General features: G+C 34.1%; 1 protein-coding gene across 1 annotated transcript in view; it reads right to left on the reverse strand.

Moving 5' to 3' along the window:
• Positions 1-24,446, reverse strand: part of KIF21A (kinesin family member 21A) — a 154,674-nt gene that overhangs the window by 47,364 nt on the left and 82,864 nt on the right. Inside the window, 11 exon segments of the mRNA XM_043563325.1 lie at positions 2,260-2,298; positions 7,861-8,064; positions 13,110-13,173; positions 13,544-13,733; positions 14,129-14,324; positions 18,348-18,463; positions 20,811-20,978; positions 21,778-21,912; positions 22,611-22,760; positions 24,165-24,233; positions 24,235-24,348. Of these exon segments, the coding sequence (XP_043419260.1) occupies positions 2,260-2,298; positions 7,861-8,064; positions 13,110-13,173; positions 13,544-13,733; positions 14,129-14,324; positions 18,348-18,463; positions 20,811-20,978; positions 21,778-21,912; positions 22,611-22,760; positions 24,165-24,233; positions 24,235-24,348 (1,445 nt within the window).

Raw genomic sequence — 24,446 nt, forward strand, 5'->3', positions numbered from 1 at the left:
ACTATGCTTGAAGTTAAGGTTAAGGCCAGGACAGGAGAATGTGTTTGGAAAGACCTTTCTTATCAGCATTCCCCAGTCTCTCCCCTATGCAGCCTTCCTTACTCACCTGTAACTGTTGCAGCACACGATTTTTGTTATTGGTGGCCACTTCATTACATAAACTGCAACCCAAATTCTCTTTTACTCAGGTTTAGGCTTATAGTTAGATAATCACTTTATTCTAACCCTTCTATTTTCTCCAAGTCACTGGTGTCCAGCAAATGTTACTTTTCACTTATATTTAAAGTTAACTCATACATTATAAGCTATTCATACCAATTCTGATACAGAAAGATCAGGAGTTATAACTTTACATTATTAGTTTACCTTTATATACCACTTAAGGCTTAAGCTTTTAAAATATAAGTTGATGCTTTATAATTATTGCACCACAAATATTCAAGTTTTCCTCAATAAAGTGAGACAAATTGATATCTAAAGTAACTATCTAAGCAGCAATGAAAGATAAATTTAAGTTTGCATGTTACACAGAATCAGAATCTTGGAGTTGGAAGGAACGCTAGTGATCATGTGGTTTAGCCTCTTTGACATTTGACAACAAATGTCAACATTCTTGTTGACAACCTAAAAAGCTGTGTTGTAGGGAAATTAATCCACTCAAGGGGACTAAAACCAGTGTCTTGACTGCAGGTCAGTATTCTAGAATCTTATGCTTCAAGTTCAGGGAAGTATCAGCATCACTGAGAAGCTTATGAGATAAGCAAAATCTCAGGCTCTAGTTCAGTTTTAACTGAATCAGAATCTTCATTTTATCAAACCAGCCAAGTGATTTGTATGTATATTCATGTTCGAAAAGCCCTATCCTAGAGCACAAAACTGCTCTGTTTTTGCTATCCTTTAAGGATGATATACAAGTTGGAAACAAACTTTACTCACTAAAGACACTTAAAGGACTTGAATATCTTAAGGTGGAAGACTCCTATATACTTTAACCATGTATTTTATTTTGACCTTCTGAAAGAGAAGAAATCTCACATTTTTAATGCCATGATCTAATTCTAATGACAAATATAATGTTCTAAATATACTAATTAGTTGAGTTCTAGTACAACTTATAATTAGAGTTATATTCTCATTATTAAATACTTTAAATAAGTTATAGAATTATAGAATAAATTATAGATATTGTTGAATACTATATAATATGTGGAATATAATTGTGGGATGTAAACTATTAAATAATTTCAATAAAATATAACTTTTAAGTTTTCATATTTAAAATAAGATATTACTATAACTGATGATCACATAGTAAAAGTTCTCAAACGGCTTATTTTAAGTAAGAGATGAAATTTCTAAACTGGTGCTTCTAAAATATTTAAATATTATTTTCTTAATTATTTTGATTATATAATCTGGAGGTTTATTCAGAAAAATCTATGAAGAGAAGTTATGACAAGTAAAATACTACTTGATCCTGGTTTAAATAACTATAATTCTGAATGACTAAGATGCAAATTTTTATTATATAAGGAGTTCAGAAATGTGCGTCTAAATTTTGCTCAAACTTAAGTGAGAAAAGAAAATATCTCATTTTGACACTCACCTCAAATACATATTAAAAGCAACACTTGTTTTTCTAATTCAACTTAAAAATGTCTTGGATAGCTTATCTGTAGTAATGCCATAGTTTCCTTTTGCTTTGTTGCCATTTAATGTTGTTTTCCAACAACAAATATTACAAATATTCATATATACAAATACATCTATATTTGTATATACAAATACATTTGTATATACAAATATTATACAAAATAAGAAAGAGGGAGAGAAAAATCCACCTGTGACTTAGCATGGGCTGCAACAAAATCTCAATTCCCACCCAATTAAAAGTTCCCAGTCTGCTCACAAGTTTCTGGAAGATATATTCTGAAAGTCAATGGTGAGTTTTGGGGGGCATCATTTTTAACCTAAAAAAGGTAAGTCATTAAGCACTATCATAATTAGGATAATTTATTCTGAAATCACATGAAATTGCCTGAATTTTAATCCATGTAACTTGTGAGGGTTTTATTCTTAAAAAGCTGTTTTTAAAAATACATTTGGTGTATTTGTCAATTTTATAAAATCATCATTAATTTTAGGAGCACCAAGCTAATCTAGTCTGAAACAATCTATAATTCTATAACACATTTCCTTGTGAATGGCAACTAAGTATTTAAATGACATTTTAATAAAAAACCTGGGAAATATTCCAACCTTCTTTCTTCTCGATTGCTTTCCTCAAGTTTCTGTAGCCTTCAAAATCACGAGGCACAGTATTGGAAGGCCAAGCCAATGAAGGACAAACCAGACAGTAAAAAGCGAAAGTGGTAAGAAGGTAAAAATGATACATGAGCTTGAAGACTTTAAAATAAATTTTAAAAGATATCATCAAAGGACAATACACAGTAAAAAGGCAATACATTTTGAATGAATAAAAAGTAAGTAGAAAAACAAGCAGCATTATATCTAAGAAGAATATATAGATTATCAGTTGAAGCTATTCAGCAATTAAATGCATAGTCTCAGTTTATATAACTTGGTAAGTATTGAGAGTGTTTGGATGCCATTGCTTTTTTAAATCTTTTTAAAATGGATCAATTCTCTCAGCTTCCCCCCAAAAGCCTACTTTCAATGATATCCTCTTCCTTTTAAATCTTCACAGAAGACTTTTTCATGGCATCATTAAAAGAACGTCAAAAAGTAATGCCTTTCTACCATAATATGAAAATACCATTAATGCTACATACTAGAAAACTACGTTTAAAACTTCTTTTCTATTTTTAATATACTACACGTGAACATCACTAAATCTAAAAAAAAATTTCTATTTCAAAATTATATATGAAATGGTGTTACAGTCAAATGAATATGGTTGTTATGATGTCAGTGAAAACTGTAATTTTATTAAATGAAAATAAAATGTCATATCACTGTGCTGATAATTAGAAACTATCAAAAGGACTAAGGCAAAGGTGGCAATAAAATGGGGAATGCAGTACTTTCCATTAGTAAGACTGTTTCTCAATCAGAAAAGTATAAGAAAAATTATAACTATGTACTTAGAACCTTTGAAATATAATTTAAACAATACCCAATACACAGAATTGGGGGTCTTTACTCAATGGAATGTACTGAATACCAATATTTGTCATATAAACAAAAAGATAGATGTGCTAGGCTCTGATTAAGCACATAGCAATCTTGATATAGCACACTTCTCACCAGAATTCCAAATATATTTTTCAGAATCATCAATATTTTTAAATGAAAAGACTGAGTCTTAAGTATAAATTATTTCATCAAGCCAGTTATTTTCATGTGCCTGCACCTGCGATTGTTTTTCACAATCAACTTATATATTGTTATTATAAGAAGAGACTAGCAATCCTTCTGGGAAAAAATTCTAGAGTGATATTCAAAAGGGATCAAAAGTTCCAGTATAATGGCTAGAAAAAGGAAAATAAAGCCATCACCTAAGAAATCTATGTGCTTCTAGAGTTTCAATCTGACACCACTAAACACAAGGATAATGCAGTCTGATGAATTAGTAAAGTTTTTTTATAATTCAAGTCATTTAAAGCTAGATATCCAAAAACATGGGGAATAATGCCTAATCTAGTCTTATACTGATGAAAATGAGCCACTGTGGCTCAAAGGATATGGTTTCCTGGCAAAGAGCTTAAACTTCCTGTGTTTAATATGCAGAATTTTTCCTTACCTTACACAAGAGGACTGTATTAAGATGTATGGATGACATGAGCTAATAAGTAGATAAACTTTGGATGCCTTTTCAATTGTTACTTGGAAGAACATTGTGACAAATCGTTCAAAAGACAGTGGAGGGGCAGAAAAATAATAATCTGATATTTCTCCATAATTTAAAGGAGTTTTTACTTCATTTCATTCCATCACATGGAGAAGGGCTGTTTCTTCCATAAAGAGGAGAGAGAGGGGTACCTTGGTGGCTCGGTCGGTTAAGTGTCCGACTTCGGCTCAGGTCACAACCTCATGGTTCGTGGGTCGAGCCCCGTGTTGGGCTCTGTGCTGACAGCTCAGAGCCTGGAGCCTATTCAGATTTTGTGTCTCCCTCTCTTTCTGCTCCTCCTCTGCTCATGCTTTGTGTGTGTGTCTCTCTCTCAAAAATAAGTAAACATTTAAAAAAAGAGGAGAGAGAGAGAATGACAAACCTTGCCAACAATTTTAACTTTTATGTTACTGAAAAATAGGTAATACAGTCTCTTCAATTATTTACCTGATTTTGTTACACTCCCTTATCTATACATATGGATGATTCTATAGCTCAATAGAAAATATGCACAGACAGGTAGAAGAATAAACCTTAAAACTCCAGATATTAGCTAGTTGTAGATTTGATAAAGACTTTGATGCAGAAGAAAGTTAAACTTTCATGTAAAACGGGACTTATGACATCCTCCTTGAACATAAATGCAGTTTCTGACATAAAAATAACCCAGCTACCACTCTTCCTACCAACACTTAACTTTTATTAGAGGCCCCATAGTCACTACAACCAAAAACTGACAAATAAGAAACACAGTAAATTAAAAGAAATGGAGCTTCTAAATAATTTGTGGCTTTAGTGGGGAGGAAAGAAAGCAGCTATGAGAATGAGGACAGCGTAGGAAATCTGAACCCATAAGTGAATCCCCAGAGAGATCCTGGAAACTCTCAGCTAAAAGAGGGTAAAAATCTTCCCTACATAACTCGATCTTTTTTTTTTTCCTTCATGAGGTTGCTGTCCAAAATCTCAGTATTTGAATTAATGGTTCCTCTTTCAAAATTACAAACATCCTTAAAAAGAGGCTTATTGGTTATAAGTCACTCCACTGGCATGGATGCCTTTAGTCAGATGGCTTTGCTACCAAATGTAAATTTAAGGGGAGGAGAGAAGGAAGTAGATAGGTTTGGAATTGGAAATAGTTCGTTTGGAGTGAGGTAGAATTACATGAGAGCTGACTGGAGCAAGGCAGGTAGCATAAGGACACAGGGGGTCAGCAGATGGAATAAAAAGGATGCTAAGGCACAAATTCACACTTTTCCTCCAAAGGTTGCCTACATCCATGAAAGGAGAGAAAGTTTCTTTTCCATTTTTTTTCCTTTTCCTCTTCCCTTCTGAATTGCTCTTACCACACTACAACATGGGTAAAAATCACTTTATGTGAGTCACCATAACATGTTCTAGAGAAAAATTAGTCCCAAATTCCAAAGAATTTTTTAAATGAACTTATTCTGTACGTAGGGTTGAGGCACAACCCAAATTTTACAATGCTCTCTCTGATGAACAAAATAAATATGAGGGATGTAAAACAACACAATCAGAATCAATATACCTAAACAGGAACTATTGTCTCCAAGGAATTCCTATAGAAGACTAAACACTAACTTCAGTAAAGCTGCAGTCATTCTAAATACTTCTGGAACTCTTTGTTTATTATTTGTTTGTTTCAACCTGTAGCAAACCCTTTAGCTAAAATGACAGCTTGCCTACATTTTAAAAATAGGAATTAACATTACGTGCAACCTAAAAGTTATTGGGATCTACAGCAAAGTTAACAATGATGAACGAAATGCTTTAATCAAGCTAAGCAAAACAGTATTCGTTTTCATGTTTAAATCCACAACAAGGTTTGAATGGAGTGTGGTAAGAAAAACTATTAAATTTACTATATGGATATAAATATATATAAATATAAATGCATAAATTGGTTCTAAAGGCTTTCACACAGTTTATGGTATGCAAGAAAATTCTTCCTTTCTAGGTTCATACTACATTATGTAGGTTTTAGTTCTACAAAGACACATTATAGCATGTATATGAAAATGCTTTATGAAGCCTTTTCTGAAATATTATATTATGAGTTACTAATTTGTTTTTCTCATTCTAAGCTATCACTCATTTTTCCCCCCACAGGTAATTAAGGCACTACCTCTAAATTTACTTTATCCAGTTTAATTTTTTTCCCCATCAAAAATTTTCTAATCTCCTATCACTTTTTGTTAAAAAATTACTTATTTTTTCACTTGGGTTCTTATGTTTAAATACATTTGTTCGATGAGGTCTTCTTAGCAATAATATCTGCTATTATTTTTATCATAATAATTACTACATCTACCTTAATCACTGAAATTATCAATTTTTCAATTTGAAATAACAGCTGTTTAATTTTTTTTATCTTAAAAGCAACAGGGACAAATCTTAATAATAAAATGTTTTTCTTCCAGTGTTATAATCAAAATGCTTACTGCCCTGCACTGTCACAAAGATAACCTCTATCAGAAGTATTATTTTAGGATACCTATGATCACTATAAACATGTCAAAAACAACCTAGGTTTCTATTGGGATCCCTATTTTTCATTATTCATACCAAACGGGTGATTATGGTAACATCTCTAAATTTACCTCAAAACAAAAGAGCAGAATCAGCTCATGACCTTGAGAAACAGACCTTGCTTATAGTTACTATTTATGAACACAAACCACCAAGACCTTTAAAAACAAATCAAACCATTTGATATTTTGACCAACTATAGAAGTGAATTATACAAGAAAATAGTAAGTCATGAGCAAAAGCCCCATTTTCACTCAAGCAGTGTGTTGGATCATATAATTCTGTGATCACGGTTTTGTTTTTAACAGCCTTGCATTAAAGCTAATCATTATGTATCTTAATGCTGCCATAATCAGTCATCCATGAAAAACACCTATTAAGACATTAGTATCTTAAGAATGCAAATTCAGTTGCAATGCCTCCTAACCATAAATGTGTAACTCCTTGTTTTCATTATTCAAATCATTCCTTTTTAACTCAAGGACACCACAGCAGAATTAATTTGAAAAATTTAAACCTCCAATTAGTTTAGTCAACTGACTGTTCAAGGAAGAAATGCCTGGTTGCCTAAAAAATTTCTAAGTAGACTGAGCAAAGCAGTTTAAATGTCAATAATAATTCTACAAAGCAAGCCTCTTGTAACAAACCATTTGATAGCTGTGCCCACTTTTGAATATCTAGCCAAAAATGCTTAAAATTAATTTGACTGGCATATCCAAAATATGTTTAGTAGGTAATGTGACTGCACCACAGAATCAGTATGTAGACACATAAAGAATTTGTGACTATTTAACCACCCACACATTACAAGTGGTCAAATTTTTATTTTCCTCTTCTTTGCACCCAGTTGGTTTCAGAGGAAGATATTATCAGGATGCAAGGAAAAGAAAGCCTAGAACAGTGGTGAAAAGCTGAGTGACTCCTTGGTGAAAGATTCAAAAAGCCTAAAATAGCATAAATAACTTTGACATAATCAAATTAGAAGCCCTGCAGAAAATACTGAAGAGACCAAATGACATTAAATGACAGTCTGATGGATTAGTTTAGCCGTTAGTTAAACTAATCTAGACAGGAATCAGATTATATCCAGGAGACTACTTAATTGCATTAGAAAATGAGAAAGAAATGAAAACAGTGAGTTGTAATGGTAGAACAAACTTTGCAGAAAAGATGAGTGGAATGCAAAAGCAGCTATTTCAAAAACAATAAAATAATTTCTAATAGAAATTTTACCTTGTCATAGTCTAAAAATCTACCATATTATTATAATTAAACTTATTTTTCTTACGTACAAGTAGAGATACACAATTAAAAGTATATCATTGCAATTGTCAGCTAATTTAAATGACATTTCTTTCATTAAAATACTGTGAAACTATGTATACTCACTGTAATTGCAAATTAAGATATTCTGTAAAGTAAGAAAAACAGGGATTCATATAACAGTGATTTTATAACACTACCTTTTCTTCTTCCTCTTTTCTTTCCTTTTCAGCTTCTCTAAATCTTTCTTAGCTAGATCTATAATTTCAATGGTCTCTTTGTCTGAGGACAACACAGTAGGAGAGAAAGCTGATGATCCACTGAAATACGGTGATCTCGCTGTGGCTCTCGTCAAGTTTTTTCGAAGGTTCTCATTCACTGCTTCGCTTTCTAATAATTTTGCCCTAGTGAATAAAAATATTTAAACAAGAAACATTTCTTATTGTAGTAATAAAATTCATAGCATAAACTTTACCACCTGCATTGTTTCTAAGTGTATGGTTGTGCAGCACAGTAACTCACACTGTTGTGCCACCATGGCCACCATCCATCTGCGGAACTCTTTCAAACTCTTTCATCTTCTTCAACTACCCATTAAGCATTAACTCCTCATCTCCCTCTCCTCCCAGCCCCTCACAACCACCATTACACGTTCTGTCTCTACGAATCTGACTACTCTAGGAATTGATCGGGGAACATTTTAAATATGCTGTTTTGTATGCCAAAAAGTTTTCCAAAACATATTTCAACATTGCTACAAGCTAGCATTTTTTAAAATAAATGTGCGCACAAACATTAATGTTTAGGATTTTTTTAATTCCCTGAATAAGTAATTATAAATTGGAAATAACATTCTTAGTGCTCAAAAGTGCCAATGGTAATGAGATTAGTTGCATTCTGGCCAGTAGGCACTAGAGACCTTGCTTTGTCAACCCATCATTTAAACTTAAAATCTACAAGCGGCATGGTCCCCCTTCTTTCAGTTCCTCATTCATCATGCTATAATAGCATTTCCAAATCTTTGTAAGGAATAGTTAGTCAAACTTGCCCCTAACTGGCTGAAAGACATCTGGCTCCTAAACATGGTGTGGGAAAAGATGGTATCTCCAAGGAAACCTGAGTTTGATAATTGAAAACATTCTTTTGTTTGTTCAAGCAGTTCTAACAATGACAGGAGAATAATGTATGTTCTGTCAGTAATATGCAAAAAAACACAGAATGATGAGATTCTAAAAGAGCTGGACTCTTGAAACAAAAAGGGATTCCGAGTCCACTAGACCAGTCCTTTATTTCTATTTCATTTAAACGATCAAGAATATAATTATCTACTTCAATATAATAGATTTCCAAGGTCAATTTGGCACAAGGGTGATTGACACAGGGCTGGAAGGAGAAAGTACTATTACTGTATCTGTGTCAAAACTATATTGCAAAGCACTTTTACCATATAATCAAGTATTTCAGAGAAATATGCTAGATTAATTTGCAATTGTAAGCTCTATAAGACATAGTCAGCTCTGTGCTTTTTCACTGTCTACCAAAATTATTCATGACTGCTGAATTCAGCTATAAATACAGTGTACATACGTCAGTGAATATATATTTGAAATCAGTGTCTGGTGTCATATGTAAGCAGAATAACAATACAATATTTTAAAATGGTTAAGTTTCTGTGTACAAACTTCCAGGTTAAATGATCTCAAAGTTATTTTAAGGAAAATTCTGAATATGATGGTGTCATGTTTTTATTTAAGAGCATAACCTAACTATAAGAAGCCAGTTTAACTATAAAAACTCAAAGTCAAAATTTACACTTTTCTGTATTTTTAATATAGCCCAGGTACATAATAATGAATGTTAAGAATAAATGAAAATATAATAAGTTAGCTATCAATAATGTCCTGCCTTGTATCGGTTCATTCTTATAATAATCGGCCAAGTTCTTTTTTGTAATGATCTAAGGTTTGCATTAGTGGGCGTATACTCAATGCTTCTTCAATGCTTGTACTGATAAAAGCTGAACCCCTTAGGGACCAACTCCACAAAGCCCATGACACATTAGCAGAAGTTCCCTTGGGGCTTTTTTTTATAGCAACTCTCTCTTTCTTTCTCTTTGTCTTCCCACTCACCAACCCACCCTGCTGCCTGCATTTCATTTAATAGGAAACCAAGCAGTCAGTCATAAGGGGAAGTATACGGACCCCTTTAGGAAGGAGCAGACAGAGGGTTTGCATCTCAGCTCTGTAACTCACTTGATCATGGACTACTAGTCTTTAAAAGCCTCTACTCTTTCCTTAGTAAAATGGGAATGAAAGTAATACATTTCCCTACCAGAATGATAATGTATTTAATGAATAATAACTATTGTTATCAAAAAGTTGGAAATGATATAATTATCAAATAGTAGATTAGTTAAATAAATCGATTACAATGACAAAATAGGACCTCATGGAATCATGCAAAAATTATGTTAAAAAATTATTTAACAGCATTTAAAAATGTTCATAATATCTTGTCACATTTCATAGAAAAGATAGCAAAAGAATATATCTACCCTGATGTCAATCTTGCTAAAGAATGCATTGAAAAAAACACTGAAGAGATATATCAAAATGTTAACATCAGATCTACCAGATGGTACCAATATGGATGACTTTTTTTTATACTTTCTTATCTTCTCAAAACTTTCTGCAAAAATTTTAAACCCCCCAAAACCAAGAATTAATTAATTAGTACCCATTATTATTTCACAACAACTAATGGGACATGTAAATTTATTAGAAGGAAATTAGTATTGTTTTACAACTAGAATAAAATTTAAAATATAAAATATAAACATTCCCAAGTGGCAAAGCATCAACATAAATGCACATTATGTTAAAGGAGTCGTGAATAAATGGCTTCTGAAGAAAAAGTTTTGAAAGAAATATGGATTAGAGTTGGAATTAGTAGAAAAAACACGGTATGAGAACTTGGACCATGTTAGACTGTGAAATCCTGTTCTTTCACTTGAGCCCTATGATAACTCCTGGAGACTAGCAAGTATTACTTTATTCTTAGAGATGAACAAACTAAAGCTCAGAGATGTTAGGTAACTTGCCTAAGGTCACACACTTATTAATAAATAGAAGCTTAAATATCAACCCAGGTAATCTCATTTAAATTCAAAGCTCATTTATGCTTATTCCATACATCCATTATTTTTAAATTGTAAATTGCACTCTTGTAATTCTAGAAGACTACCCTCAGGAGTGGGATACACCTAATTAAAGAGCCATCAAAGAATTCTGGATAAGCACAACAAACTATTAACTTACACCAAGAAAGATTTGATCACTGAACTCAGAGCCTGAGAGTCATCTCTGTTTTCTAAATGGCTTAAAGAATGGTTTAAAAAAGGAAGATATTAGATGTTGTATTTAGCACTGGATGGAGTAGAAACGATTCTGTTTTATAGGAAATAATGACACTAGTCAAGCCATTTGTCTTAAAGTGAAATCTAGGTTAGATATTTCCTTAGAAGAGAAGAAACCTGGGTGGCTCAGTTGATTAAGTACCTGCCTTTTGATTTCAGCTAAGGTCATGATCTCACAGTTTTGTGGGTTTGAGTCCCTCGTCAGGCCCTGTGCTGGCACCATGGAGCCTGTTAGGATTCTCTCTCTTTCTCTCTCTCTCTGCCCCTCCTCAACTTGTTCTGTCTCTGTCTCTCTCAAAATAAATAAATTTTAAAAACTTTAAAAAAAGAAGAAGGAGGAGAAGAAGAAACAGAGCACAAGAACCAGAGCTTAGAATTAGCCTTAACAGTTGACCAGTGCCAAAGAAATAAAAGAGATAAAGAGAAGCAACCTAGAAAGAGAAAGAGAATCTTCAAGAATTCAAAGAGATATCAGTTATGTCTCAAGGAATGGTAAAGACGGGGTCTACAGAGTGAGATCAGAAAAAAGGTTTTGGGAAATAGGCAAGAAAGAGCACTGCCAACACAGGATAGAAACTGTAAGTCCAGATTAGCTACTTACTAGGACCCAATGCCCCAAAAGTCTCCACCAAAAAGGTAAACTTTAGAGATACATATTTACCAAATAAAAGTAACAGTTATTTGAGTAACTTTACAACCACATCAGATATCTTAGTTGTTTTCACTTTTTTTTTAGAGAGAGAGAAAGAGAGAACGCAAGGGGAAAGGGGGAGAGAGGGAGAGAGGGAGAGGAAGAGAGGGGGAGAGAGGGAGGGAGGGAGGGAGGGGGGGGAGAGAGAGAGAGAGAGAGAGAGAGAGAGAGAGAGAGAGAGAGAGAGAATCTTAAGCAGGCTCCACGCTCAGTTCGGAGCCTGACACAGGTCTCGATCCCACAACCCCGGAATCATGACCCAAGCCAAAATCAAGAGTCAGATGTTCAGTCAACTGAGTCACACAGGCACCTCTGTTTTCACTTCTTTAAAACACTTAAGGGATTCAGTGTGCCTTGTGGTGGCAGAAACAATGGAAACAGCACTTGTTTCTGAGAATCTCTAAAACAGCTCAAAGGAAAGAGAAAGAACACACGAATACAAGATGGGACAGTGTTAGGGTGGCTGTGAAAGATGATATCCACTTGGTCTGGTCACTTGGTTATTTTCTGCAAGTGGGTAGCAGAAATGAGATCTGAGCTCCTTAGATGCTCTCCATGGAGCTTTACTTCAAGAGAAAGTAGCTCAGCCATCACAGCGGACCATGGAACCCGACAATATTATAGAAATGAGTTGTGTCCCTGACCTGCTTTCTGATCTGTAGTACCCAAGTCTGAATTCAGTGGTCTTCTCCACATTCCCACACCAGGCATGGGTGTTCTTTTCACTAATTTCTGTCATTCCATTTACTATTTATGTAAGTCGCCCCACCTAGACTGTAAACTCCTTGTTAATGTCATAGTTGCTCAGTCCATGGCATGGTGCCTCACATACAGTGAGCATTTGTACTACGTTGTATAAACTGAGTGTTGGAGGAGCCTCTGTGTGTGCCAGAGAGGCAGGAAAATTGGTCAGGATTCAATAAGTCACACACAAAGAACAGCTGGAGAAGTAGAAAAGAACAAGAATAATAACAGATTTTAAAAATTAGAAATGACTTATTTATGCTGACCATTCCCAAATGGCAGGGAAAGAGGCACAGGGAGTGAAAGCACCAAAGGTAACCTCACAGATATGAGTTATGCCCATCCTGTGTGTCAGGTTGGGTAAGCTCTCAACGAGAAGAGGATAATATAGAAAGAGAATATGGGAAGAGGAAGGAGAAAAGCAGTTTGGAATATAACATTATGGGAAAGATAAGTACCTATTCTCCTAAAGTTAACCTCATCAAAGGGCTGTGATATCACTGTGAACAGTTACTAAGCAATATGCTTAACACACAGCAATACTGCTACACTGCAAAGCCCAAAACATGTGCATTACATATTAAGAACATGAACTGCACCTGAGATCTTCAATTTCTTTGATGTAACTGTGAATCATATTACTAATCTCCTCATTCCCTTCACCTGCAAGATAAAATATGAACTTTAGAATTTCCTTTAAATTAAAAACTTCAACAAAACAGAATAGGAGAAAAGAAAAGTTATGGAAACAAAACAATAATGCTTTAATATACAATTCATACAGCAAATTTCCTACTCTTAATGACATAAGCAGACAATAAAATAATATTATTAAAGCAAAGGGTACATTTTGTTTCTTCAAGAAACAATTTGTATTTGTATTATTTACAAATTAAGTATTTAACTTAAAATCTCAGACTGTTTATACACAGTTTGATATTTCTACTTTAAATATTCCAAGTAATTAATGACCAAAGAATATTCCCTGCTCTCCAAGAGTTAATCCCTTATTCATCCCATTTTCCACACATACCTGCTCTGGCAAGAACCTGGTTGGCCTGATCACTAACAAGCTGTGTGATTCTGGTCCTCAATGCATCAACTGTCTCTTGCATGGCTTTAATTCTTACACGCAGGTTATTATTTTCAGTCTGTAGCATAGCATTCTCATGAAACATGTCATTGATGCTTTCCACACCTTCCTCGTCAATTATTCTTTTACCCTAGAAAAGGAAAACACTTCCTGGTTTGTTGAGGGGTCTTAAACATACAAGAGTTTTGTTTAAGCACTTTTACAACGAAGAGCCCTTTTGTTTTAGCAGCCTCAAGGCAAAAGAGACCTTTTTCCCTCTATTACATCCCTCTGTGGTACATTTGTCACTAAGAAAGTGATGAAATAAGAAGGCTTTTGAAACAAGAGGTTGGTCAGGTTGATACACTGAACAATAATAAAGGTCACCCACAAGGAAAACTAAAGAATTTGATCTCCAAAAGGAAGGAAGTCACTATTTTGATAGACAAGAGACTCCAGAGACATATATGTACAAGCCATCACAAAAAGACACCACTGCATTTGCAAGATCTACCACAAAATGCAAAGTCAAACCCATTCACTCACTGTTTTGTACTCCATGAGTTCCATCTGAAGGCGTGTGATCTCACTACGAAGTGCATTGATTTGCTGACTAGCTCTGTCCTGATTGACCATCACCTTGTTCTTGATATTTCTAGCCCGATTGGCGTATTTCAGGGTATTTAAGGTTTCCATAAAATCTCTGTCTGAAGGGCTAACACATGCTATCATGATTGTTTGGCTGGAAGTTAAAAAGAATAATTCGGTTTACAGATAAAAGTAAAATGCTGAAATAAGCATTTTTTTAATATCCTGACATTTGAATAGTATTTTCTCTTTAGGATACCAAAAGATTGATACTACTACCTTAAAAATAAAAACAAATTTAAAAGCCCTCATGCCTTAAGACTATCTTAAGGAAAAAGATTTTTTACTTAGGTAAAATTGGGGGAAATGAGGTTTTATTATCATTCTTTTACCCAAAATACTTTGAGAAAGTATAAGTGCATATATTTCACACCTCTTTACAAAATATTTCTGAAGCAATGCAAACAAATCATTCTAAAAGTCAACCTACCCATAATATGACAAGTAACATTCAAAAATCATTTATTTCATTACTTACTTCATATTTCAGGATTTTATATTTTTATTCTTTTTTTTTACTTGCAGTGGTTTTTTCAATGTTTATTTATTTATTTTGAGAAAGAGAAGGAGAGAGAGCACAAGTGGAGAAGCAGCAGAGAGAGAGAGAGGGAGAGAGAGAGAAGCCCAAGCAGACTCTGCACTGTCAGCACAGTGCCCTATGTGGGGCTCAATCTCACAAACCATGAGATCAAGACCTGAGCCAAAATCAAGACTCGGATGCTTAACCAACTGAGCCACCCAGGTGCCCCCATTTTTATTCTTTTTATTTAATCACTGGTATACTGATTTTTATATTAGTAAAGAAATTTACATAAAATAATATCATCTGAACAAGAAGAGTATTTAGTATATCCACATGTTTTACAATATAAAACCTCATTTGTAACTGAGTGGTCAAAGTTCCTTGAGTTTTCAGCTAGATTACACAGAAAAAAAAAATGGAAAAGTGTACTTTATGGTCATGATGAATTACTTTGCCAACCAAATAATACTATAGTGAAATGCTTGGTATGCCCAGCTATTATGTCTGTTAACGAAACAGACATGGCGATTATAATAAACACTTCACTGGAAAATGTATAGGAACTGCAGTTAAGGAATTACTTCACCCACCTGGGTAGGAAATGCATGCCTATCAATTCTAACCTGTAGCCTCTTGGTCTGCTTCCACTCCCACCTTCCCCTATAAATCTCAACATAGCACTCAAAGTAAACCTTTTAAAACGGGCTCCCTTCCACCTATCCCTTTCCCTTTGTCAATGCTTGTTCATCTTTATTTACTCTTACTATTATTCAAGATTCAACTCGGGTATCATCTAGTCCAAGAATTCAATCCTCAGCCTACTCTCTTTCTTTTCTTCATATCCTTTGTGTATCTCTTTTTTGTTGATTTTATTATTATTTTACTTAAATTTGATAGACCCCAATCCTTAGACCCTAAACTGCTAAAGGATAAGGGTCAAGGTTTGTTGCTCAGTATACATTGTGTAACAATGGAACCTAGTAAGTCATTAGTAATTGTGATGTGTGTCACATATACATAATGTTTACTTATTGGAGGTCAGAAAGTTAAAACAATTTGTGCATCTCTAGCTCTTTCTTTTGGTGAAGAAAATAAGGTAATCAAGCAAAAGTGATGGTTACAGACACTGATTAGAGAGCATGACTACTCGAAGTGCAGTCCCAGTTCGGTGCCAGTATGAAAATTATTTGTTACATGTTCACAATACATAAAGAAATTGAGAGTAAACATTTTAGACTTTTACAACATTTGAACTTGCTGTAATCAATGATGGTATATTGAATGGAATTCAAGTGTGTTTGAACATACATGGTAAGTCATAAATGGGCAAGCTGAGTACAATCATGAACAGTACTAACCCACCACAAATTGAGGAGTGGGATAGAAGAATGTCCCCTTCACAAATATTTTATGAAGCACTGGGATCAAGTGCTCAAGAAAAATGGTGAAAACCAGTAATGAGAGGGTCTAAGATCTATTATATAAGGAAAAGATCACATATTAAATAAAATCCCAAAGATACAAATTTCAAGAATGGTTGTATTTATGAAAAATTCAAAGAAAACATTAAACTTGTTTATTTTTAAAGTTTTTTAAAACCACAACTCTGTTTTAAAGGAAACCATATCACTTGAATAGATTATTATGTTATATATTTTATATATTATTTTATCATGTCATATCATATACATTAGGGAGGAAATACATCACAGTATTAACAGTAGTTACTTATAGGTAATAGAAATATAATTTATTTTCATTTGCTCTTTATATTTTTCTGTATTTTTCAAAATTTTTCCTATAAATTTGTGGTAATGTTATATTAAACATTATAAATTTATGAAAGCCAGCTTTGGTTAAAAAAATAAGTCACTAAATTATACACATAAATAGACGCAACTTATTCCCAAAATACCTTTGATCTAATTTTTCTTTAAAAGTAATTTGTACAGGGACACATGAGTGGCTTAGTTGATTGACATTCTGACTCTTGATTTCAGCTCAGGTCATGATCTCACTGTTCATGGGATTGGCCCCACATCAGGCTCTGTGCCGAGAGTACAGAGCCTGCTTGGGATTCTCTCTCTCCACTCCCCCCCCTCCCCCCGGCTTCTATTTCCCTCTCAAAAGAAATAAATAATAAACATTTTTTAAAAAGAGTAATTTGTACAAACTTTACAAAACAAAGTTATTCTGTTCACTAAGCCTTATACAAAATATAATGCTTTTACTAGAAGTTCAACCTCAAAAATTTAATCAGGAATTGAGGCTCACTAAGGATAGACTTAGAAGGGGTCTTTTCTACTGGAGTTAGCACTCAGTATGGAAATGGGTGGGGGATATCTGAGACTGTAGGCAATCTGTATTTAGCTGCAGCCAATCTGAAATTCCAGAGGAATTCAAGGCCCACAGTGCAAATATCTCAGACTGCTTACAGGGCAAGCAAAGTTTCAGAGGTACTGAAGTACTTGAAAGTATTGAAAATTATAAGGGGAGGACATTTATCATCTCCGCTTTGTTTTACAGCTAAGAAATAAATATAGGAAAGAGCTACAATTTAGCAAACTTGAAAAACTTCTATTTGGCTGAAAAAACAAAAACTGGTGTCTTAAGACCCAGAGTGATACTAAAGGTCAGCCTAAGAATATAGAGGAAAAGAAAAATACAACAAAGGAAGCAATATTGCACCCATACACAGAATATGCATGGAGACAAATGAGGTTAAGACAATGCAAACACTACATAAAAGGAAGACATATAAAAATAATACTGTTGAATTCTATAAAAACAAAACTTTACTCCTAAATCTACATAGATTTAACATTATCAAAACTCTCTGAATAACAGTTGTTCAAAAATGAAGCTTGCAAGTCTAATTACCAGGTCATTTTACAGCATCTAATGATCTTTCCAATAAATGTGTCAGACCATTGAAAACATTGAAGCTTCACTGTGGTTGTCTGTAACTTGTTGATTTACACTATGATTAAACTGAAATGCCAAAAATGCTTCCACTTGTAAAGCAAACATGTTAATATTTATGAAAAGGAATGAATTACCAGAAGAATGAGTTTAGCTGATGAAACATATCAGAATGATGCAAAGTATGGAAAAAGGAATGTCAGTGATACTGGCAAAATTAATAAACAGCAAACATCCTGTACTTCATTCAATTAACATTAAAACAGGTTTTCCACATGTAAAGAAATACCAAATTTTAGAAAACTTTGTAAAAAGTATCAATATTTAATTACTTTGTAATTACTTAAAAGACAGCATTTACTTTTCAACAAAATTTTATTAGGCTTACAAGCCAAGTGACTTGGAATAAATTACTCAACCTCTCTGGATTTCAATTTCCTTTTCTGTAAGATAGGAACAGTAACACTACCTCAGGGGATGTTATTAAGGATTCTGTGAAATAACCACATACAACAGGACTCTCGCATTTTAGGTATTTACACATTATTAGTTCCTCATTCTATTAATTTGCTTTATAATAAAAACGATCGTCACAAATCATCTTACAAATTTACTTTAAAATTAATGAGTAGTTGAAATTCAGGAATATGGAGGATAATCACTTTTGCATACCTATTCCCCCCGAGGGAATCCTGCAGCAGTCTTGTCAGTTTAGAATCTCTATAGGGCACATGGGTGGCCCTCTTGCTCTTATCTCCCAGTGCACTTATTACATTGCCAAGTGCCAACTAAAACAGAGAGAGAGAAGAAAGTGATAAAATTTTAGTAATTATAACACCTTTAAATAAAAAAGCTTATAGAGAATAATGCAGAGACAGAACTAAGAACATCTATGTTTGGTTTTGTTTCACATTTTGAATTTTGAAAAATGAAGTATACTTCCAAGTTTTCTATATTAACTACTAAAAACTGACACCACTCAAAATTTAGACTATAATATACCTATAGCTCACAAATACTTAAACTTCTACTCAGAGATTTTCTTTAAAAATAGAAATGTTATAAAATTGGTGACGAATAACCATCCTTAGAATTATAAGAGCATCAGATTGTATCCCCAGAAAATTGTCAATTCATGTTTCAAGTTCTCAACTCAATGAAGAAATGAAGTGTTTAGTTAGTTCAACAGATTCATGAAATGTTCTTATTGTAATATAGCTTCCTTATGGTAAAACAAAATCTTCTTTAACCATAACAAAAATATCAGTATGATTTCTCTGAACAAGGTGTTCCTAACACAAGTATAGCTGTCTTAAGAAATACAATGAATCTATGTGCTAAGCACCCAATATTTTAAAAGTAGGTCAAATTATTGAACTGTCTAGTCACACCTCCTGCCACTCCTACTGTTTTTCTTACTGCACTAAAACTAAACTAGCACCTACAGCATAAGCACTATCCTCCACTTTGGTCACACCCGCCTTCAGTAAGGCAAAGAGCCATAACCATGTCTTTGTCAGAGCCAGTGGATCCTGCAGAGACCAACATCAGTATTACATTGAGTCTTACAGGCCCTTTTCCAGAGAAGCTTCAGTTTTAACCACTGGCCACACTGGAACTCTACCAGATATACCTGAACATGCTTCAGTGGCCTAAACAGGAAAAGAGATCAACGACTTTTGTTTTTTCCTGACCCCACAAATGGCAATTCCACTATGTATTTATTTCCTAAGAAATTCAGATCAATACGCAAAGTCCAGGATCCAGGTGACTCCCTTTCACACAACATTCAACCATATGATGGAAGCATCAAGCTGGGTGTTGGGAGTTTGGAGGTCTGGCTCTCTTTACTCAGCCTTGGTTGTTAATTTCCACACCAAGGGGTGCAATCACTAGCAAAATAGGACCATCTGATTGGAGTCCCCAGCTCTAGAAAGGGAGGGAAAGAAACAATGCAGAAAACACAGAACCCGATGCCGTCTACATCACAGAAATTTAGGGATTCTATTACATTTATACAGGAACAAATGTCCATTTTATAATGAAGTCAACAGGAAAAGATTTATTATACAAAAACCTGCCATTAAAACTTTTTCTTCCATATAACAAAAGCATTATGCTAGCACACACAAGGTGCTTTGCAACCAAAAACACCACTAGGTGGCATGGTATTAAAACTAATTCCTATATAATCTAGGGAAGTTCTCATTTTAAAAACAATCATTACTTTAAAAAAATTGATTGTAATTCCCAAAATAAAGTGACTGTCATAAATGTTAGCAAAAACTTTAATACTGAATATTAAAATATTAATTTTGACAATAAATTTTTAAAGTTGGAAAGAATTAATTTTTTTTTTAATTTATTTATTTTTGAGAGACAGAGAGACAGAGCACAAGTGGGGGAGGGGCAAAGAGAGAGGGAGACACAGAATCAGAAGCAGGCTCCAGGCTCTGAGCTGTCGGCAGAGACCAACATGGGGCTAGAACCCATCAACTGTGAGATCATGACCTGAGCCAAAGTCGGATGCTTAACGCTTAACCGACTGAGCCACCCAGGGGCCCCTAAAGGTGGGAAGAATTTTCAAAATCATTTTCACTATATGTATTCTTTTCTGCATATATGGCATAAAACTTAACCCCACTAAATTTACACACATGAAAATTAGCAATGTTTTTTTTAAATTTTTTTTAATCTTTTTTTAATGTTTATTTTTTAGAGAGAGAGAGAGAGCCTGAGTCAGGGAGGAGCAGAGAGAGAGAGAGAGAGAGAGAGAGAGAGAGAGAGAGAGAGAGAGAATCTGAAGCAGGCTCCAGGCTCTGAGCTGTCAGCACAGAGCCCAACATGGGGCTTGAACTCTCAAACTGTGAGATCATGACCCAAGTCGAAGTCAGACACTTAACTGACTGAGCCACCCAGGCGCCCTGAAAATTAGCAATGTTTTGAAGAAAGCTTATAATGTGAGGAAATCAGAATTTAGTACATTACTCTTAAGTTTATAAGTTTACTGTCACTTTCCTTTCTCAGCTCAGTGCATGAAGGATTTCCACTTGGGTATTATGTATTACAAAAGGGGAAAGGACAATAGAAAAGCCCTGATATATTCTCAACACAAAGCTGTAGTCTCAGTCTTACAAGTCCACAGTTGATGGAAATGCCTTCTTTTGCCCTCTCGCCTGTAGCTCCAGTACGCTTCAGTCTTTCTGATCCTGCCAGATCAACAAAATGGAACTTTGCAGTCAAGGTTTCAAATTCATTCATCTGTGATGATTCAGAAATCACCTTATTGTCAGTCACATTTTCCTGCAATTGAGGAATATAATAAAAAATATTTTATTAATGTGACACTAAATATCCTCCAACCCCACCTTGCCCTCAATAAACATATTATATATTAAATAAGTTAAATATAAATATATCTCTAATACATATAATATTCAAAAATAGGCAAATAGCCAAATAAATGTAAGTGCAAAAAGGCACTTAGAAGCCTAGACAAAGGTAGAAAGGAGCTTGACAATCAGAAACCAGCTCATACGAACTGAGGCTTTGTTTATGTTGATGAAGAGAAACCTGTAATACACAGTCCTCAAAAGGAAAGGGTCTCAGATGACTACATCCATCACCATAAAGCCACAGCTTGCTTTACGGTAGCTGCAGACACATACCAATTTTTTATTTCAAAATCTTACACAGTTGGCCAGCTTCAGTTTGAATAGGATCAAAGACATCTCATTAGGAAAAGGAACTATTAGGGGCGCCTGGGTGGCTCAGTCGGTTGAGCATCCGACTTCAGCTCAGGTCATGATCTCGCGGTTTGTGAGTTTGAGCCCCACATCGGGCTTTGTGCTGACCACCCGGAGCCTGAAGACTGCTTCGGATTCTGTGTCTCCCTCTCTCTCTGCCCCTCCCCCACTCATGCTCTGTCTCGGAAAAAAAATAAATATTAAAAAAAAATTTTTTTTTAATTTAAAAAAATTAAAAAAAGGAAAAGGAACGATTAGCCAAACTAAATTTGGTTCAAGTGTACTCTCCTGGGATTTATGTGGATGTTTAGGAAAACGAAGCCTGCAAGCTTAAGAAATTAGAACTAAAAACTCACAGCATCTATCTGGGGACACATTCTGGTTTGACACAAGTGAATGGTAAATATGGCATGTGAACGTGAGCTCTGAACATTCATCTGGGTACTAGCAGTGGTCCGGGATAGAGCACCCAGTTTCAAACACTGCATCATCTGGAAAAGGGAAAGACAGATTTTATTTGAACAATCTTTAAACATGATACCATATGATCAGAAATCAGAGCTACTGTCCCAAACCTACCATATGATTTTCATATTATTTCAGTTACAGGCACTTTTTGAGCTGAACTTTATAGTATAATAGTGTATTATTTTTTTAATAGGAGAAAACACTGAGATTCCATTGTTTGTCATTTGCTGACATTTGCAGCTTCTATTCCAAAACTGTTACAGAAGAACACTTTGGAACAAACTGAGCAACAACTTGAATTATTTAGGCCCTTCTGTATCCTCTCCTGAAATATTTTTTCTGTAATTTTTCTTAATAGTTTCCCTTTAGAAACCATGATATAGTCCTACATATGTAGCAGCAAAAGGTACAAAAAAATTGGGGTCTCATTGTCCACCTTCAATGATCTAACTCTCTTTCTCTGTCTGTGAAAGAAAACTTTCTCTGTCTTAGATTCTTTTGATGCTATGATAAATGTACTGACTTTACCATAACCGTGACATTTTATATAATAAAATCCTGATATAAATTGGATACAAATATTGGAAAAGAAGACAAGACTTTAACTCCATATTACATATAAGGATACAAATTTCATATCCTGATCTTAAGCAAACTAGCAATAAAGTTGATATCAAATAAAATTAAATATGCTCTATTTTAACTTTAACATAAATGTCACCTCTGATTCTGTATTCACAGTACGTGTTGTGACTCCCACAGTATAAATTCCTCCAGTTGAATCTTCATGAATTCTTATATTTGATTTTTTATTTTTTGCATCCATATCACGAGTGGTATCAAATAAGTCAAGAACCTCTTCATTATATAGCTACAAAAAATATTATAAGCTTAATTTCAGCAGAAATTGCCTCATGGTTATTAACATACAGTGCATATCTTTCAAACATATCTTAGAATGTCTTCATAATAACATCTCTCCAAAATAACACATAAAAATAGTACAAATAAATAAATAAAATAAATATAATACAAACAAAAATTTGTGTTATTATTACAAATACAAATAAGTGCCAGATTTCCTTATAAGAGTAAGAAAAGTAAATGACTTAATCATGACTAATGAGTTGAAGACTAGCTAAAATGATCTATTAATCATTTGCAAGAGATAAACAAATATTTATAAATACAAGTAAACTTAGAAATACCAAATGCAGAAAAATCCTAGGCTTAGGGAAATTTTTAAGAATTTTTACTACTTCAGTTAAAAATATTTCCTGTTGCCCTACCACATTTCTTACTGTATCTAAAAATTAACACTTAGTACTTTTCTAAGGTCAGCAATATTAGTGTTTCTGTATTAATAGTGGCTAAGAAGATTGAACCACAACCTTAGAAGAGGACTCATACACCTACTTTTCTAATGATATGCTTAAAGTCACAATGCCTAACAACATATTGGAGGGTGAAAGGGAAGACACAAGAACGCTATGTCTTTTTGTTTTCCACTATTTATTACCTTTCTTTTCGCAGAAATACATAATGTAAATAATTACATTATTCTTAGTTTTTACTAAATTGGGATGTCCATTAAAACCAGCAGTAAGATAACTGATGTTAAATTTGAATTACATTTTCTATTTTGTGCTATATAATGCTGAACAATTTAACTAATGATCAAAATGATTAGCTCAGGTAATCTAGACTAGAACTAGACTAGAACCCTCTTTGGACCGAGCACCTAGAATTATAATGTTGCCATCCACCTAACTGCAATAGTGCTCAAATCCTAGATGTCCTCTTACTGTCATGTCCCTCCCACCACACTAGACTGCCCTAAATTAATCGAAACCTGCCCCAATCTGTGGACATCCTAGCAGGAATACCAGCTTTTGCAGCCCAGCTAGTGCTATAGCCTGAATTCACTATTCCACACACCTTCCCTCCTTTTTAGTCACTGAATTCCCAGAGCTTTGTGAGCCTACCTACAGTATAACAGTAATTATAAGATAGAGTCTGAAATAAACAATATTAATTGTTTTATTGTATGAACACAGGTCAAGTGTTTATAATTTTTAATACTAACATGAATACTTATTACTTATTATCTATTGTTACTACTACCTATTACTACTACCTATTAGTTTACTCAGATGTCATTTATCAAGCACTAAGTGTCAAATACTATACTACAAACTGGGAGTATAAAATCATAAGGGCTATGGTCTTAAGGATAAGATGTAAAAGGAAACTAATGACACACTTAGATTATTACCTCTAAGAATTGGGCATTCACTTTAAAATCTGGAGGAGGAAGCCCGTTTTTAATTGCAGTGTGTTTTTTTTTCTTCAATACTCTTGAAAAGGTGTTTAACAGCACGAGAAATAATACCCTGTTCTTCCTCGATGATGTTAACATCAAATCCTGTTCCCATTGTGTATGTTTTTCCAGCTCCAGTCTGAATAAAAGAACAGAACAAAGAAAAATGCATGCTTAGTGTAATAATATAACTTAAAGAAACAAAACTAAAAACACAACTGAACTGACACTTCTGCG

Source organism: Prionailurus bengalensis, chromosome B4, assembly GCF_016509475.1.
Source record: "Prionailurus bengalensis isolate Pbe53 chromosome B4, Fcat_Pben_1.1_paternal_pri, whole genome shotgun sequence".
Classification (NCBI taxonomy): Eukaryota; Metazoa; Chordata; class Mammalia; order Carnivora; family Felidae; genus Prionailurus; species Prionailurus bengalensis.